Raw genomic sequence first — 18,128 nt, forward strand, 5'->3', positions numbered from 1 at the left:
GAGGGGGGGATCTCATAGTGACATAAAATTCTATCAGGACTGGACAGGGTAGATGCAGGGAGGATATTCCTGATGGTGGGTGTGTCCAGAACCAGGGGTTACAGTATGAGGATTCGGGATAGACGATTTAGGATGGAAATGAGAAGACATTTCTTCACCCAAAAAGTGGTGAGTCTGTGGAATTCATTACCACAGGAAGTAGTTGATGCCAAAACAATGAATGTATTCAAGAGGTGACTAGATATAGCACTTGGGGGCGAATGGGAACTAAGGTTATGGGGAGAAACCAGGATTAGGCTATTGAGTTGGATGATCAGCCATGAACGTGAGGAATGGCAGAGCAGGCTCGAAGGGCTGAATGGCCTTCTCCTGCTCCTATCTTTTATGTCTACCCCTTAAGTCCTTCTGCAGGGCAGTCAGTTATTCTTGTAGCATAAAGCTGCCAGTTTATCCGGCAGGTGTCAAAGCAGTTTTATTCATGTAGTTTCAATTTCCTCCTTTTCCAGATGTGGCTAATTGCTTTCAATTCCTGTATGGGTTTGTCCTTGTCCCTTAATAGATAGTTCCAGACAGAATTATTGCTGCCTTTTTCCATGTGTAACAGTTTATCTTTTGTTGATTTATTCAATGCATGAACAATTATTAAAGTTCTGAAGTTTATCATATCACACTTGTATTAGAGGAAGTTGAAAGACGGGTCACCAGATAGAAACATAGGAGCAAGAGTAGGCCATTCAGCCCCTTGAGACTACCCCATTATTGTTGATCATGGCTAATCATCTACCTAGGTGGAGACATTTGATGAAGGGGTTCCCTTATGAGCAATTATTGAATTTAGAAGAAACATACATGAAGTGATTGTAACGAGGTCAGCCAGGTGGACCTCATAGAATATGAGTTCCCTGATTGGGGATGTTAATCGGGTCCAATCAGGGAGCCCTGCTGACAGATATGAACAGGAGTGTGTGAGGTTCTGTTCACTGAGAGGTGTCTCAGAGGGAGCTGGATCAGTGCCAAGGACTCTCCACATGTAAATAAAGTGTGACTTGGTAATGGAATACTGGCCTCTGCGGAGTTATTTCAGTAGCTACGAGAGTAAAGCTCGCGACTGAAGAAATTCACTTGCTACTGTTGTCTTTGAGTTGGGGTAAACATTTCTGCCATCATGCTGTTATTTGGAAAGCTTGACCCTTTCGATCCTACCTTCGAAGACTGGCCCAGTATGGAAAGGATGTGTTTTATTTTCTGGGCAGGTGAAAAGCAACGAGTAATTCTTCTGACAGCTTGTGAACTTGTAGCTGTTTTGGTTTTTAGGACCCCACTTTCCCTGAGGCACCAGGTACTAAAACCTTTCAAGAGTTGCCACATTATTTAAGGGATAATACAATTCCAAGCCTCCTCTAATTCTCAGATGCTATCGGTTTTAAGCGGCAATTTGATAACCAGGGCATCTGTATCAGGATTTTTAATGAGGTTAGGGTGACTGGCAGAAGAATTTGACTTTGGTTTAACCCTTAATGAGATGCTGAAAAACTGTTTGGTATGTGGAATTAATGATGTAACCATGCAAAAGCACCTACTAGCTGAAGCCCAACTGGACTTCAAACTGGTACCACAACTAACTTTATTATTGGAAAATGCAACAAGTGGAGCATCTGAGTTGCAGGGTATTCAAATGGAAGTGGACACCCTCGCCAGGCCGATTTGAGCTCGGGTGCACCACTTGAAAGGCAATTGCACAGCCTGGCTCAGGACATATCCTGAACAGAGGGACTCTAGTTCAGCCCACAGCAAAATCCCCAAGACATAACCAAGCCTTGGCCAAATAGTTAAAATTTTCTTCACGATCTGGGCCAGCAAACCATTGTAGTTGCTGCCGATATGCGATCTCGAGGCAGCAAAAGAGTTCCACTAGACCTAAATTGAGTAAGAGAACTCTTGGGTCGGTATCCAGGAGAGTGCACACCGTGGAAAGCCCATCTACATCTGGTTTGGAACAGTTAAATTGCTTAGCAACATCCAAATCAGAACTAATAAAAATAAACATCTAGTTATATGGTCACCCGGTTCTAATGAAGTTTGATACCGGTGCAGCCGTTTCAGTGATCGCAGAACCAGTTCTTAACAAAATTCGCTCTGGACTCCAACCATTAAGTTTGCCCAAGACCTCAGCTCGACAGAGAACCTATAGCGGGGAACCATTAAAGATGAAGGGTGCAACTTTGATTCTGGTCCTTTATGAGAAGCAGCTGGTTCAGTTACCATAGATTGTAGTAAAAGGCTTGGGCCCAAGTTTGATGGAGAGAAATTGATTGAGAAAACTTCATGTAGATTGGCTCAACATTTTTTGATTAGAAAATGGCTGCCTGACCAAAGTCCAAATTAAATACCTGGAGTGTTTTCACGAAGGCCTAGGGACTATCAAAGGGGCTAAGGCCACCTTGCATGTTGACCAGAAAGCAATTCCACGATTCTGCAAGGCCCACCCAGTGCCATTTGCCTTACGAGCATAAATCATGGCAGAAATCAGAAGGCTGGAAACAGAAGGAACCATCAAAACAGTCCAGTTTGCGGAATGGGACAGCACCGGTCATACTGATTGTGAAGCATAATGAGGGACTTCTGGGGACTTTAAAAAACAGTAAACCATTTTCCACAGCTGGATAAATACCCAATCCCTCTCAGTCTGCGCAGGGAACCAAGCGACAGGATCCACCCTCTCCTTTTCCCTTAGGGTCTCAACAACACTTCGTGCTGACCACTTCCTGATGGACATGTGGTCAAAGGTGTTTTTCCTTGTAAATTTCTTTATGAAGGACAGGTGATACAGAATGGTCCATTCTGTAGCAATGAGACCAGTCTCATCCTTTGCAACACTGGGGATAGATAGAAACTCAGCACATAGCAACACTTGGTATTTGCGTGCCAAGGGTCTACGCATAGCTTGCTGCAGCAATGCACAAAGGTGGCCATCAGGATGAGGGGGACGTTGGGTACGTTCTTCCATCCCTTTCCCTTATCCAGAATTTTGTACATGGAGTCCCTGCAGACACGGTCCATCTTAGACCTCTAGATGAAGTGGAAGATGGCTTGAGTGACTGAAGTTTTGGGGGATGGGCCAGACTTACCTCACACCTGATGTCCAGGTTTTTACCCACAATGGTGAGGGAGCGGTGCTCCCAAAAGACCAGTTTCTGCTTCACTTTAGCAATGCGCTCCTCCCAAGATTTTGCCCATGCTCCGCCCCCTCTGAACCATATTCCCAGCACTTTCAGGTAATCTTTCCTGACAGTGAAAGAATAAAGGATTGGTCAGAGACAAAAAAAACTGCAGATGCTGGAATCCAGGTGGACAAACAGGAGGCTGGACGAACACAGAAAGCAAGACAGCATCTGGAGGAAAGCAGCAGTCAGGCCCAGTTCCCAAAGAACATTGCCTCACTCTTGCCTTGCTTTACCTTGCCCCCCGAGGCCAGTTTGAACTGGTTGTGGATGCTCATGAGTCAGCACACTGACAGTGGATCCGGGCAGAAAACAGCGACATTGTCCATGTAGAGGGAGGCTTTGACTTGCAGGCCTCCACTGCTTGGAATAATCAACCCTCTCAGGGTCCAAATCTGATTGGGAAGCTTTCTGATTCCCACCCATTGTTTGAGACTGCACTAACGATGCTGGCATAGAGCAGTCGGATCCATCGCCGATACCCTGCCCAAAACCTGTTTTGGAAAGCACGACCCACATGTATGTGTGCGATATCCATCTCTTGGTCGAAGCTGATGAGGCAGGCATCCAACCCCCCCCCTTGCCCTGCACGTGGGCAATCGTATCCCTGAGGACTGTGAGGCTCTCAGAGATCCATCCTACACGGTACCGCACAGGTTTGGTCGGGGTGAATTGCCGATTCCAGAGCAGTCCTGACCTGGTTGACGATGACCTTAGACCTGTAGTCTGCATACAGCAATGGGATTGGTCGCCAATTTCTAATTTCACCCTTCTTCCCCTTCTGCTTGTAGAAAAGATGATGATACTTTTACTGATGAATTTACACATGGTACCCGACAGGAGCATACTGTTGCACACCTTCAACAGGTCCTGGCCAATCAAGTCCCACAGGCTTGAAGGGCTGAATGGCATACTCCTGTTCCTATATTTTTAGGTCTCCTAGCAGCTCTGTGAAAATGGCCAAGCAAGCCACTCAGTTCAGGGGCAGTTAGGGATGGGGAATAAATACCCGCCTGGACAGTGATGCCCACATCCCACGGATGCATAAAGAGAGTTGAATTCAGCTGGTGGCCCTTCCATTTGTTCCCTGTTGCTGTTTGCAGTGAGGCCATGCAGTATTCAGGTTGCGGGGTGGATGTCATACAGTATTCAGGGTTCGGGGAAGTGATGTGAGTGAGGGATTCAGATTCCGGGGCGGGTGGTTTGTGCGATATTCGGATGCCGGGGCGACTTGTCCCTTTGCCGCCCGCTGCCTGTCACAGGTGTGGCCTGACTCACCTGTCGCTGCCTGGCAGTTTCCTGAATTGGCCAAGGCCCGGAAAAAGACAAAAAAACGGGGAAGTGAGCGGATTGAGACCCCCAGGGAAGGGGTCTGAGGGGGTGGCAGCGACCAGGGACCACCCGTGAAGATGATTTCGGCCTCTGGGGCCCGTTACCAGAGGGTCCAGGCCAAGGACTGGAGTGAAGAAGAGGAAGAGGAGGAAAAAGTCACCATCTACTTGCACTCGTAAGTTTGAGTCACTCAAATAACAGCACAGTCTGCTCAAAAGAAAACTAGGAGAAAATGTTAGGGGTGCATTGCTTTCTATAAATGTTAAACTAACGCCGTACTTGCATCAACAAATAATAATTTATAATATTTCCTGAACACCATTGTGTTTAAAGTCTAGTATCACACAGATGATTTTTGGACTGAGAGATGTAAGGTGGATGGTGGTGGTTGTGGAGGAGGTGACAGGTGCTGTGGCTGCTGAGAGAGTGAGAGGAACGTGAAAGGGGGAGTTGTGTGTGTAGAGAAAGGCTGATTACAATGTGCCTGTTTGAGGCTGAGCAAATAATGTCTATTTGCTGTTTAACCTGAGAAAATGCATGGAGTTCATTCCAGTCATAATTAGTCATCAGATTTTTGAACAGAAACTTCTTCAAATAAATTTAAATCAGTAAATGTCAGCTCAGCTCCTTCCGATTGAAGACATTGGGACTGTTTTCTTTGGAGAGAAGAATGCTGACAGGAGATTTGACAGAGTTTTTCAAAATCATGAGCAATTTGGATACAGCAGTCTGGAAGAAGCTGTCCCTGCTCATTTAAGGGAACAAGAATGAGAGAGCACAGATTCAAAGTGATATGCAAAAATAGCAAGGGTGATAATAAGGTAAAAAATCATTTTCACACACCAAGTAGTTAGGGTCTGGAATGCACTGCCTTAAAATGTGGTGAAGGCAGGTTCAATTGCATTCAAGAGGGCATTGGATGATTATTTGGATAAATATTATGTTTAGGGATATGGAGAAAAGCCAGGAGATTGGTACTAAGGCAGGCAATGGGCACTTTCTGTGCTTGAAAGTCCTGTGAATGTCTGATCTCATTATGGGATCTATTCATCATAAATGAGCAAAAACATATTATGCATAGATTTCAAGTAAAAGACGTAGTAATGTGCTGTATCTACACAATCCTTGGTATTCATGCCATCTTATTTAGTTTAAGAAGCAAGCCATAAAACCATAAAAATGATACAGCATTATTCATCCCATCTTGTCCATGTCCATGCCAACCCAGGTACACCCAGTGCCCTATTTAATGCTATCTTCCTGCACATGGCCCATAGCTGTGCAGCTTACAGCATTTAAGATGCAGATCCAGGTACTTTTTAAGAAGAGTTAAGGGTCTCTACCTCTATCACCAAGAAAGAAACCCTGAAAGAAAATCTGAAGAAATGCATTATTACGTGACTGCATCATCCAAGAAATTAATTGAGGAGGATGCCAAAGGAGCCCCTGAATAAAATCAATATTTACTCCTCGAGAATATTTTTCGGACTGTTGGCCTGTGACCAGCGCTGTGCTACAAGAACCAGTGCTGGATCCACTGCTTTTTGGCATTTATATAATAATGATTTGTATGTAAATGTAGGAGATATGGTTAGTAAGTTTGCAGATGACACCAAAATAAGTGGTGTGGTGGACAGTGAAGAAGGTTGTTTCAGAATACAACGGGGCCTTGATCAGATGGGCCAATGGGCTGAGGCATGGCAGATGGAGTTTAATTTAGATAAACGTGAGGTATTGCACTTTGGTCAGGCAAATCAAGGCAGGACTTATAAAGTAAATAGCATGGCCCTGGAGAGTATTACCGAACAAAGAGACCGAGCAGTGCAGGTTCATAGTTTCTTGAAAGTGGAATCACAGGTAGACAGGGTGGTGAAGAAGGCGTTTGGCACGCTTGCCTTCGTTGGTCAGTGCATTGAGTATAAGAATTGGGAGGTCATATTGCAGCTGTACAGGACATTGATAAGGCCACTTTTAGAATACTACGTACAATTCTAGTCTCCCTGCTAAGGGAAAGATTTTGTTAACTTGAGCGGGTGGAGAAAAGATTGACAAGGATAGTGCCGGGATTGGACGTTTTGAGCTGTAGGGAGAGGCTGCATACGCTGGGACCTTTTTCACTGTAACGTTGGAGGTTTATAAAATCATGAGGAGCATGGATAGTGTGAATAGTCAAGATTTTTTTCCCAGGGCAGGGGAGTCCAAAACTAGAGGGCATGGTGAGTGGGGAAAGATATAAAAGGGATCTGATGGGCAACGTTTTTATGCAGAGGGTGGTACGTGTATGGAATGAGCTGCCAGTGGAAGTGGTGGAGGCATGTACAGTTACAACATTTGAAAGGCATCTGGATGGGTACAGGAATAGGAAGCGTTTGGAGGGATATGAGCCATACACTGGCAAATGGGACTAGATTAATTTAGAATATCTGGTCGTATGGACAGGTTGCACCGAAGGATCTGTTTCCATGCTGTATGACTCTATAATGTCTGTAAAAGAGCTCTGCTGTCTATAATGTCTGTGAAACAGCTCTGCTGCTGATTTGAATATTGCTGAAAAAAAGACATGCTTATTGGGAGAGAAGCAAGAAATTTCAAAGGAGGCAACAAGCTATACTCCATGAGAAAAAGGATGCCCTTTGTTTGGGCAACTGGACTTTTGCCGTGGCATTGCACCTGGGATGTGTGGGATATAACTTCCCAGGTGCATTCTTCCTGAATACAAGACAAAGAGCAATTTTTCAGTCCTATTCCTCTCGTCTTCCTATTCTCTCATCTCGTCTGTCCTTGCTCTTCATCTGCTCTCTTAACAGTCTGATCTGAAAGGGACTAAGTGAGCTAACTAATGATTACCCAGCATTGTAGTGGGAAGCTGATGAAGGGATACAGAGGGAGTGGTCATTTGGTAAATCTGCAAAAACTGTGGGTGCAGCTAGAACCCTGTGGTGTTTGAGGACAAGGGAGGAGGGAAATCAGGCAGGAGCCAAACTGTAGGCTTGGCTGTGTTGCTGGAGGCTAAGAATTGGTAGGGAGTGCTGGGTCACCTTTGTATAGGTGACCATGGAAACAACTATAAAGTTAAAAATAAATATAACTTTTACAAACTTGTAAAAATTTAACTGGAGGTCAGACTGGAATGACAACTGAGGTATCAATGGTGGATGCGCAATACTGCCACCTACCTTGGAGGTCAAATACTGCAGGACTCAGGAAGGATAATAATGAAGGGAACAGAGGAACAGGAGTATGCCATTCAACCCCTTGAGCCTGCTGTGTCATTCAATCAGATCTGTGGCTTAACTCCATATGCCTGCCTTGTGTCCATATCCCTTGATAACCTTGCTTAATAAAAATTTGTCTATCTCATATTAAATTTTAACTACTGAATTAACATCAACTGCTATTTGAGGAAGAGTATTCAGAACATCCACTACAATTAATGTGTAGAAGTGCTTCCTAACATTTCTTCTGAATGGCCTGCTCCTCATTCTTGGAGTATTCCCCCGGTTCTAGAATCTTCAACCAGTTGAAATCATTTACCTTTATCTGCCCAGTCTTTCCCTGTTAATATCCTGAAGACCTTGATTAGATCACCCCTTAACATCTAAATTCTAGAGGATAAAGGCCTAATTTGTCTAATCTCTCCTCATAATGTAACCCCTGAAGTCAAGGTATCATCCTTGTAGACCTGTGCTGAACTCCTCCCAGGGCCAAAACACCCTAAGATGTGGTGCCCAGATCTGCTCACACTACTCTAAGTGGGGTCTAAGTAGGGTTTTGTATAACTGCAGCGTAGCATTTGCATCCGTTTCTCTGGCCCTTTAGATATGAAGGCCAACATTTCATTAGCCTTTTTGACAATTTTCAGCACTTGTTTATGGCATTTTAAAGAGCTGTGCACCAGAACCCCCAAACCTTATTGGGCATCCGATGCATTTAAGGGAAGAAGTCTAGAAGATAGTAGTAGTTTCTGTTTATTTATTCATGGGATATGGGTGTTGCTGGCTGGGTCTTTGACACCTCATTCCTACATTACTTTGGTTGACCAATAAAATGAGGTCCCATCTCCCTCTTCAGTGAATGCCAAATGTAACAATTCAGAAGAAAAGCAAGGACATGGTGTCCTTGCAAGCACTTATTCATTAACCAGCATTAATCGTCATTTATTTCATTGCATGAACATGGTAATGTACCTTGTGTTAACTGTTTTTCCCAATGTTCTGGCAATGTCTGTGCTTCAGGAGTACTTCATTGGTTGTGAAATTCTTTGCGAGGCCATTCACAGCCTAAGCACATCCAAAGTGTAAGTTTGTTTTTAACAGCACTTTCGTGATCAGACAGTCAGACTCTAACACTTTATACAGCTGCCTTGCACATCAATCTGCTGTGTTACTATGTCCCAATATTTACACCTCTCCTGTGAATAGATAGTTGCAACATTTATTCTCTATTTATACATAAAGCCTCATGGCTCCTGTATTAGTTACATTTTGATGTATAATAAGTGCCACTTAAATCACCCAATTTAGTTTGATAAATCCGTAAGCTGCCTGATGAAATGGATTAAAGAGCATTTTATTAATTATGTTGGTTTAAGAGCGTTCATTACCATTTCTGGATGTGCCAGGAGACTCTTGAGTTTATCTAGCATGGATTATTAATAGCCTCTGAGAGCATCTAGATTCATAAAATGTCTAATCTTTATAAGTCTATTTGAAAATTGTCTTTAAGGTGCTCACAATTTCATCTGTAAAACACTTGAACCTCCTGATGTATCAAGTTCTTTTGTCTCATTCATTTTGTGTCATGCAATTTCTATTGTGACTGGGTGTCACAGTCTTTGCATCCCTTGTACTTTGATTTTAAGATGTATGGTGCCATTACACTCATCTGTTTGACCTCCTCACACTAGATGGCATTGCTCTTATTCCAAGGTCCATCTTCCAAGACTGTAGTCTAGGATTTGTCATCTATTTGTGTGACTTCCTTGTAAAGTAAGCCTTATTTTAAATTACCAGAGTTTTCTGCTTCCACTACTTTAGAATGCTACTCCGTTGAGAGAGAATTCCATCTAGCCTCTGACTTGATCTTAACAATGCAAAACAATTGAGCCATCATATTTGAGCGATTTTGCAACTACGCTGAAGCAGCAGAGTTACGCATTACACCATTACGTGTAATAATGTTAACATGCTCAGGGGCAAATGACTATAAGAAGTTTAGAATGTGCAAAGCACAGAAGGAGGCCGCCTGGCCCATTGTGTCCATAGTGGTTCTCTGTAAGAGCAACTCCGCTAGATACACTCCATGTGTTTTTGCCAATAAATGTAAAGAACATTTTCTCTTCAGATAATTATCCAACTCTTTTTAAAGGCATCAATTGAATTGGCCTTCATCATGGTTTCAGGCAGTGCATACCAGATCCTAACCATTAACAAAAAAGAATTTCCTCATGTCAAAGTTGCTCCTTTTGCCAGTTGCTTGAAGTCAGTGTCCTGTGGTTCATAACCCTTCTGCCATGTTTCTGTCCATCCGCTCTTCCCATACCTCTCATCATTTTGAATGCCTATGTCATCTTTTCTTAATGGTGAACATCCCCAGCTTCACCAATATCAAGACAATCGAGTCCCTCAGCTCTGTAACCATTCCCGTAAACTTTTTCTGGGTTCCTGTTCTTTTAGCATGTGGTGCTCCGAGTTGGATGCAATTCTCAGCAAAAACCGAGCTAGAGTTTTATACCGTGCATGATGAAAGTAGGAGAGATTATATTCACTAGGCATGACTCCTCTCCATTTGTAACCAAAGGTTGTGATGGAAACCTTTATGTTTTCAGAACTGTAGTAAAGGGGTGTATCGCAAAACCTGCCCCACCGCCATTTATCAGATCTGAATAAATGGTTCATGGGCTGCACCGAGATCGGAAAGGTGAGAAGGTGTTTCTGGGTTTTTTTTTAATTCATTCACACACAGGACATGAGCATTGCTGGCTGAATCAGCATTTATTGTCCATCCCTACTTGACCCTTGAGAAACTCATGAACTGCTTCTTGAACCTTTACGGACCACGTGCTCTAGCTAGACCCATAGTGATGTTAAAGAGGGAATTCCAGGATCTTGTCTTTCAAGATGGTGGTGGTGGTTCAGAGTTTGGAAGGTGCTGTCTAAGGAGTCATATTGAGTTTCTGCAGTACGTCTTGTAAATGGGGCTACACACTGCTGCTACTGTATGTTGGTGGTGGAGAGAATGGATATTTGTAGATGTAGTGCCAATCCAGTGGAATGCTTTGTCCTGGGTGGAGTCAAGCTTCTTGAATGTTGTTGGAGCTACACCTATCTAGGCAAATGGGGAGTATTCCATCGTACCCCTGACTTGTGCCTTGTAGATGGTGAACAGTCTTTGGAGTTCAGGAGGTGACTTATTTGCTGCAAAATTCCTAGCTAATGACCTGCTTTTTTTTTAATCGGAGATAGCAAGAACTGCAGATGCTAGAGTCAGAGTCAATATAGTGTGGAGCTGGAAGAACACAGCAGGTCAGGCAGCATCAGAGGAGCAGGAAAGTCGACGTTTCGGGTTGACACCCTTCATCAGAACTGGTGGGGGATTCAGTGATGGTGATATCATTGAATGTCAGAGGGTGATAGTTAGATCCTGGCTTATTGGTGATGGTCATTGCCTGGCATTTGTGTGGTGTGAACGTCACTTGTCACTTGTCAGCCCAAGTCTGGATGTTGTCCAGATCTTGTTGCATTTGGGGTGGACTGTTTCAGTATCTGAGGAGGCATGAATGGTGCTGAACATTGCGCAGTCTTTGATGAACATCCCCACTTCTGACCTTATGATGGATGGAAGGTCATTGATGAAGCAACTGAAGATGGATGGATCAAGGACACTACCCTGAGCAACCCTTACAGAAAAGTCCAGGAGCTGAGATGACTGACCTCCAACAACACAAACAACCGTTTTCTTATTTGCCAGATATAACTCCCACCAGCAGAAAGTTTTACCCCTGAGTGCCATGACTACAGTTTGGTTACAGCTGCTTGATGCCACACTTGGTGAAGTTCAGCTTGATGTCAAGGGCTGTCACTCTCATCACACCTCTGGAATTCAGCTGTTTTGTCTATGTTTGAACCTGAGCTGTGGTCAGGCCAGGAGTTGAGTGGGCCTGGCAGAACCCAAACTGGCCACCAGTGAAGAGGTTATTGCTGAGCTTGATTGCACTGTTGATGACACCTCCAACACTTTCCCGATGATTGAGAGTAGACTGATGGGATGGTGATTGATTGGGAACAAAAACAGAAGTTGCTGGAAAAGCTCAGCAGGTCTGGCAGCATCTGTGATGAAAAAATCAGAGTTAATGTTTCAGGTCTGGTGACCCTTCCTCAGAACTGATGGTAGCTGGGAAAACACCGGTTTATATGCAGAAAATAGGGAGGAGGATGGGGTAGGGAATAAACGATAGGATAGAGCCCAAAGGGAGAGAAGAGTAGTTGGATAGACAAAAGAGGTGATAATGATCTGGTTAGGAGTGTGAATAGTTGTTAATGGGGACTGTTAATGACTAACAACAGGTAGTGTGTAATGGCAGGCTATGTGAGAACAAGGCCTGGTGTGTGGGGATGCGGCTAGGACACGGGAGAGTTTAGGCCCTAAAATAATTGAACTCAGTATTGAGTCCAAAGGGCTGCAGGGTCCCCGAGCGGAAAATGAGGTGTTTTTCTTCCAGCTTGTGTTGAGCTTCGCTGGAACACTGCAGCAAGCCAGAGACAGAGATGTTGGCCAGGGAACAGGGTGGTGTGTTAAAGTCGCAGGCAAGAGGTAGCTCAGGGTCTTTTTTGCGAGCAGATCATAAATGTTCTGCAAAGCGGTCACCCAGTCTACGCTTCCCCAATGTAGGGGAGACCAAATTGTGTGCAGCAAATGCAGTAGACTAGATTCTGCGAAGTGCAGGTGAAATGTTGCTTCACCTGGAAGGTATGTTTGGGCTATTGGATCGTAGGGAGGGAGGAGGTAAATGGGCAGGTGTTGCACTTTCGCCGGTTACAGGGGAAGGTGCCGTGGAGCTGTGAAGGGGTGTTGGGGGTGAAGGAAGAGTGGACCAGGGTGTCCTGAAGAGAATGGTCCCGGCGGAATGCAGACAAGGGAGGGAAGGGGAATATGTGTCTGGTGGTGGCATCTCGCTAGAGGTGGCAAAAATGGCATCTGATGATCTTCTGGATGTGGATGCTGGTGGGATGGTAGGTAAGGATAAGGGGAACCCTAGCGCTGTTGCGGGAGGGAAGAGAAGTGGGGAGGGCGGCAGTGCGGGAGATGGGTCGGACCTGGTTGAGGACCCTGTCGACAACGGAGCTGGGGAATCCTCAGTTGAGGAAGAAGATGAACATTTCGGAGGCTCCCTTGTTGAAGTTGGCTTCATCTGAACATATGCAATGAAGACGGAGGAACTGAGAGAATGGGATGGAGTCTTTACAGGAAGTGGGGTGTGAGGATGTATAGTCCAGGTAGCTGTGGGAGTCAGTGGGTTTGTAATGGATATTAGTGGCCAGTTTATGCCAAGAAATGGAAACAGAGATGTTGAGGAAGGGAAGGGAGGAGTCAGAGATAGACCAGGTGAAAGTGAGGGAAGAGTGGAAATTGGAAGCAAAATCAATGAACTTTTCCAATTCTGGACGAGAGAGGAAGGCAGCACCAATTATATCAACAATATTCCAGAGAAAAAGCTGTGGGTGGTGGCCGGAATAGGACTGGAACAAGGAATGTTCCACGTACCCCATGAAGAGACAGGCATAACTGGGGCCCAAACAAACATGTTCCGAGGAAGGGTCACTGGACCCGAAACATTAACTCTGATTTATCCTTCACAGATGCTGCCAGACCTGCTGAGCTTCTCCAGCAACTTTGTTTTTGTTCCTGATTTACAGCATCCGCAGTCCTTTCGGTTTTTTTATAACTGGGGCCCACGCGGGTAACCATGGCCACCCCCCTGACCTGACCTGCTGCTAATTGACTCGGTTGGATTGTCCTGCTTTTTGTGTATAGGATATACCTGGGCAATTTTCTGCATTGTCGGGTAGACAATGACCTCTTTTCTTTCTCTTCTCCTTCTCCCAGTCTTGTTGTTCTCCAAACTGTAGCCTCCTTTGCTATTGGATTTTACAATCAACTCCCCAAATGTAATGACCAACAGCTTTGTTCTGTGCCATTTGATAAATTGAACGCAAAATCTTTCAATTACCAATCTAATGTGCCATAGTACATAAAGGTAATAGTGTAACGGGGAATAGACTGAAATGTTACGGACAACCCTTTCAGGGTGATAGGAAGCATTTCAATGCACACAGCCTCTTTGCTCCAAATTCACCTCTGGTTCTTTTGCCATTCACCTTCAATCCATGTCCTACGGATACGTCTTGCCTCTGTAGATAGTCTGTCCTTATTTACTGCACTAAAACTCTCCTTGATTTTGAACACCTCTCAAATCTCCGCCTAACCTTCACTGCATTAAATAATAATAAATTATTTCTTAAAAAGCAAAGAATTGTAAATAAAATTTACAATGTGGTGAGCTTCAAGCCCTGCTGGCAAATGACTGTCAAATTTAAAACCAGGGCTTCAGTGGTAGAGACAGCAAATATAAACTGAAATATCTTTACTTGGGAGGTTTATGGGATTATCTCAACCACTCAATTGGATTACTGCCTTGTAATTCACTGAGATATCTATTGTCCTTTGTGTAATGACATTTTGATTGATGCTATATTCTGACTTGCCCATTTGCAAATATTTAGATACCCTGTTCCATTTCAAAAATCTAGTGGCACCCCAGAGTTTAGAACCAAGGTTTACACCTGCTATCCCCATCACACCCCAACCTTTTCTCAATTACTCATTTTGGGAGAGATGGGGGAATGTCAGTCAAGTCCATATCTCTGATTTTGTAAGTTGGCTTTGACAGAGGGTTGTTGAGCATTCCCTAGTGAAATGCTGCTTATAATTTAAACTGGGGTTTGGTTGGTTTGTGGGTTGATATTATGAGGGATTTATGTAGATAGGGTTCAATTTATTTCAGCTGGCAGGGATGTGTGAAATAAGTAGCTGTTTCTTTAAATTATCGTCCAGCTGCATTCTGCAGCTGTGTCTGTTTTTGCTCATTTAAAGCATCCATTAAATTGTGATGTTGAGCACTTGGAATTAATACAGGAAGTCTGCTGATGTCATTTTCTAAACGTTACATTGGATCCTGGGAGGGTAGTGTCCTCCTCCTCCTCCTAGATCAAACCCAGAATTAAACCAGACAATTTATAATTCATGCTCCCTTTTTCTGTGTCATCTGACAGGACCATAATTTTGGCACAAATCTAATCAGTAAAAAGCTGTCAAATCCAATCAAGTCTTCCTTTCCTGTGCCAGTCAGTGAGGTGACCCGCTGTTTTGAAATCTGTGACACCCTTGTAAGAAGGTCATTCTTGGGACATTGCCAGGTCATACCTCCAAATCTGTGCCATTGTCCTGACAAGCCTCCCAGAGACAGAAGCTTTGAGGCTTTTGACCATTCGGCATCTGCTTGAGCAATTGAGAATAAGTTGCCTCCACTCTGATTCAGTGGGTTCTGATCAGTTGAGTGAGCAATCTGTCGCAGGTATATGGATAAGGAAGGTTTAGAGGGATATGGGACCAAATGCTGGTAAATTGAACTAGATGTATTTAGGATATCCAGCCAGAGTGGACAAGTTGGACTGAGGGGTTTGTTTCCATGGTGCACATCTCTATGACTCTAAGTGGGGCACCTGGTGTTTGAAGGGTTGGATAGATGTGGTGTTTCGAGGCTTTGCACTACTTCTATGCCTTGCCTTTAGTAATTCCAGAGTCAGCAGAGATCATTTAACCTCTTCAGAAATGGTTTAAGGATATCGCTGAAGTGGCCCTGCTGTCCTCCCAGGAGCCTCCTGCCTCTACTGATATCAGAATAGAGCTTCCCCTTGAGTCCAGTTTCAGGCATCTGAACTGCAAGCCCTGCCTGGGGAGCACTGATTTTTGTGTAATTAGTACTTTACCACAGGGCAAGGTATCTTAGGAGAGGACACTGTTGCTGGGCAACGTTTTTCTCGTCACTGGGTTTGAAGTATCTTGCAAGGCCTCTGCTGATACTTCTCCACAGCTTTAAGTGCTCGCTAAAGGTTGTCGCAATCTTTAAAACACATGGAAGTGCAGAGTATGGATTGAGGATTACTGTTTTAAAACCTTGGCACCATATAGCCTTTGAGACCAGATTTAAATTAAAGAGATTTGGAATAGAGGGGAGGAGAAACATTTTTTCTCTCACACAGCTGAGAGACAGTGGAACTAGAAGTGAAGGCACAAAATACGTCAACAGCAAAAATTAAATTGGAGAGGGCCATGAAGCAGCAGGTAAATGTAATTGAGATTTGAGAGGAAAGTAATTTTTAACATACTGGTTGGGCCAAATGGCAAGTTTCTAGTCTGTAGTTGACACGTTTTCAACATTTATTCATTCAATCCCTTGTAGGACGTGGATGTCACTGGCTAGGCCAGCATTTATTGTCCATCTCTAGTTACCTTTCGAAAGGTGGTGGTGAGCTGCCTTCTGGAACTGCTGATGTCCATATGCTGCAGGTTGACCCACAATGGCCTAAGAGAGGGAATTCCAGGATTTTGAGCAACACTGAAGGAATTGCAATATGTTTCCAAGTCAGGATAATGAGTGCTTGGAGGGGAATTTGCAGGTAATGGTGTTCCCATATATCTGCTGCTCTTGTCTGTCTAGGTGGAAGTTGTTGGGGGTTTGGAAGGTTCTCAAAGGAACTTTGCAGAAATTCTGCAGGGCATCTTGTAGATAGTATTCACCAGTGCTACTGAGCATCGGTGGTGGAGGGAAAGAATGTTTGTGGATGTGGTGCCAATCAAGTGGCTGCTTTGTCCTGTGTGGTGTCAAGCTTCTTGAGTGTTGTTGGAGCTGCACCCATCTGGGTAAATGTGAAATATTCATATTTCTAACAAAACATTAGCCATTTATCCCACACATTTGCCATGCTGGAGCTATTTGGAGAAGGGCATGGAAGGTCTCCCACAGTGTCCTGGATGTTTATCCTACATCCATCATCAGTAAATTGGATTATTTTGTCATTATTACCATGTTGGTCATGGATGTTTGCTGGCTGTAAATTAACTGCCACATTTCCTATCTACAACAGTAACTAAACTTCATAAAATACTTAATTGGCTGTAAAGTGCTTTGGAGTGTGAAGTGGTGAATTGTGTACATGTGAACAGATCTATTTTCATCTTCCTATTTGTATTTTCTCCAGTTCGGCTCTTTACCAATATGATGAGTTGAACAAAATAAAAACCAAAAGAACTGCGGATGCTGTAAGTCAGGAACAAATACAAAGTTGCTGGAAAAGCTCAGTAGGTCTGGCAGCATCTATGAAGGTAAAAACAGAGTTAACGTTTCGGGTCGGGTGACCTTTCCTCAGAACTTGAACAGTGAGTTGAACACTGTTCTCTCAAAAGTCTGTTGACTTTTCTCCAGAAAAGATCCCTGAAAAAATGATTTTGAATTTGTATTTATACAACACATTCAGACCCCTTTAAAGCCTATTGTGAATTATAGATGGCTTTGAAATGCAAGAATCCTTACACAAGTAAATATGCTCTGCTATATTAGATGAATGAATCTCTTTTTTTCTTGTTTCGGTAGAGCAGTACTGACCCCTCCTCACATTGGGAACAACCTGAAGAGAGTCCCATTCACTGAGCACAGAAAGAGGTCACTCAAACTCTTGTTTCTATTCAGACTCTGATAGAACCATCCAATTTGCCCCATTCCCCAAAGCCCTGTAAACTGTTTCTTTTTGAAGGATTTATCTATTTCCCTTTTGAACGTCGATATTGAATTTGCTTCCAAAACCCTTTCACGCAAAACGTTCACGATGAAATTAAGCTGCAGTTGAGGCAGCTTTTGGATTGCTTAATTTTTGTTATTGTCATTGATCTGGTTGTGATGTGTTGAGTAATGTGGTGATGGGGAGGTGACCAAGAAATTTCAAACAGGGATAGTTCCAGGTTTTTCTGATCTTGCTCTTAATTGATTGTTACTGAAGGGCATAGTGGGCCAGTCAACTTTTGGAGCCTGTTCCATGATTCATTTTCTCTTCAGCCACCTGCCTTGGTCCCATATGCTTCTTTATCTTTGGCTAGCAAAATGTCTGTCCAACTCTGAAGATTAGTAATTGAGCCAGAATTTGGGTAATAGGGAAGGCAAGTGAAATGTTGAATCAGAGATAGTAGGAACTGCAGATGCTGGAGAATCTGAGACAACAAGGTGCAGGGCTGGATGAACACAGCAGGCCAAGCAGCATCATAGGAGCAGAAAGGCTGACGTTTCGGCCTAGACACTTCATCAGAAAAGGGGGAGGGGAAGGGGGTTCTGAAATAAATAGGGAGAGAGTGGGAGGCGGATAGAAGATGGATAGAGGAGAGGATAGGTGGAGAGGAAACAAACAGGTCGAAGAGGCGGGGATGGAGCCAGTAAAGGTGAGTGTAGGTGGGGAGTTAGGGAGG

General features: G+C 43.9%; 1 protein-coding gene across 1 annotated transcript in view; it reads left to right on the forward strand.

Annotated features, from left to right (window-relative positions):
* The first annotated feature begins 4,482 nt into the window (after window positions 1-4,482).
* si:ch73-337l15.2 (glutathione hydrolase 6) overlaps window positions 4,483-18,128 on the forward strand; it is a 60,323-nt gene continuing 46,677 nt past the window's right edge. The window contains exon 1 of the mRNA XM_048594977.1: window positions 4,483-4,728. Coding sequence (XP_048450934.1) covers window positions 4,631-4,728 — 98 coding nt within the window. The 5' untranslated portion in view covers window positions 4,483-4,630. The remainder of the gene's footprint in view (window positions 4,729-18,128) is intronic.

The sequence above is a fragment of the Rhincodon typus genome, chromosome 3 (genome assembly GCF_021869965.1).
Source record: "Rhincodon typus isolate 14 chromosome 3, sRhiTyp1.1, whole genome shotgun sequence".
Taxonomy (NCBI): domain Eukaryota; kingdom Metazoa; phylum Chordata; class Chondrichthyes; order Orectolobiformes; family Rhincodontidae; genus Rhincodon; species Rhincodon typus.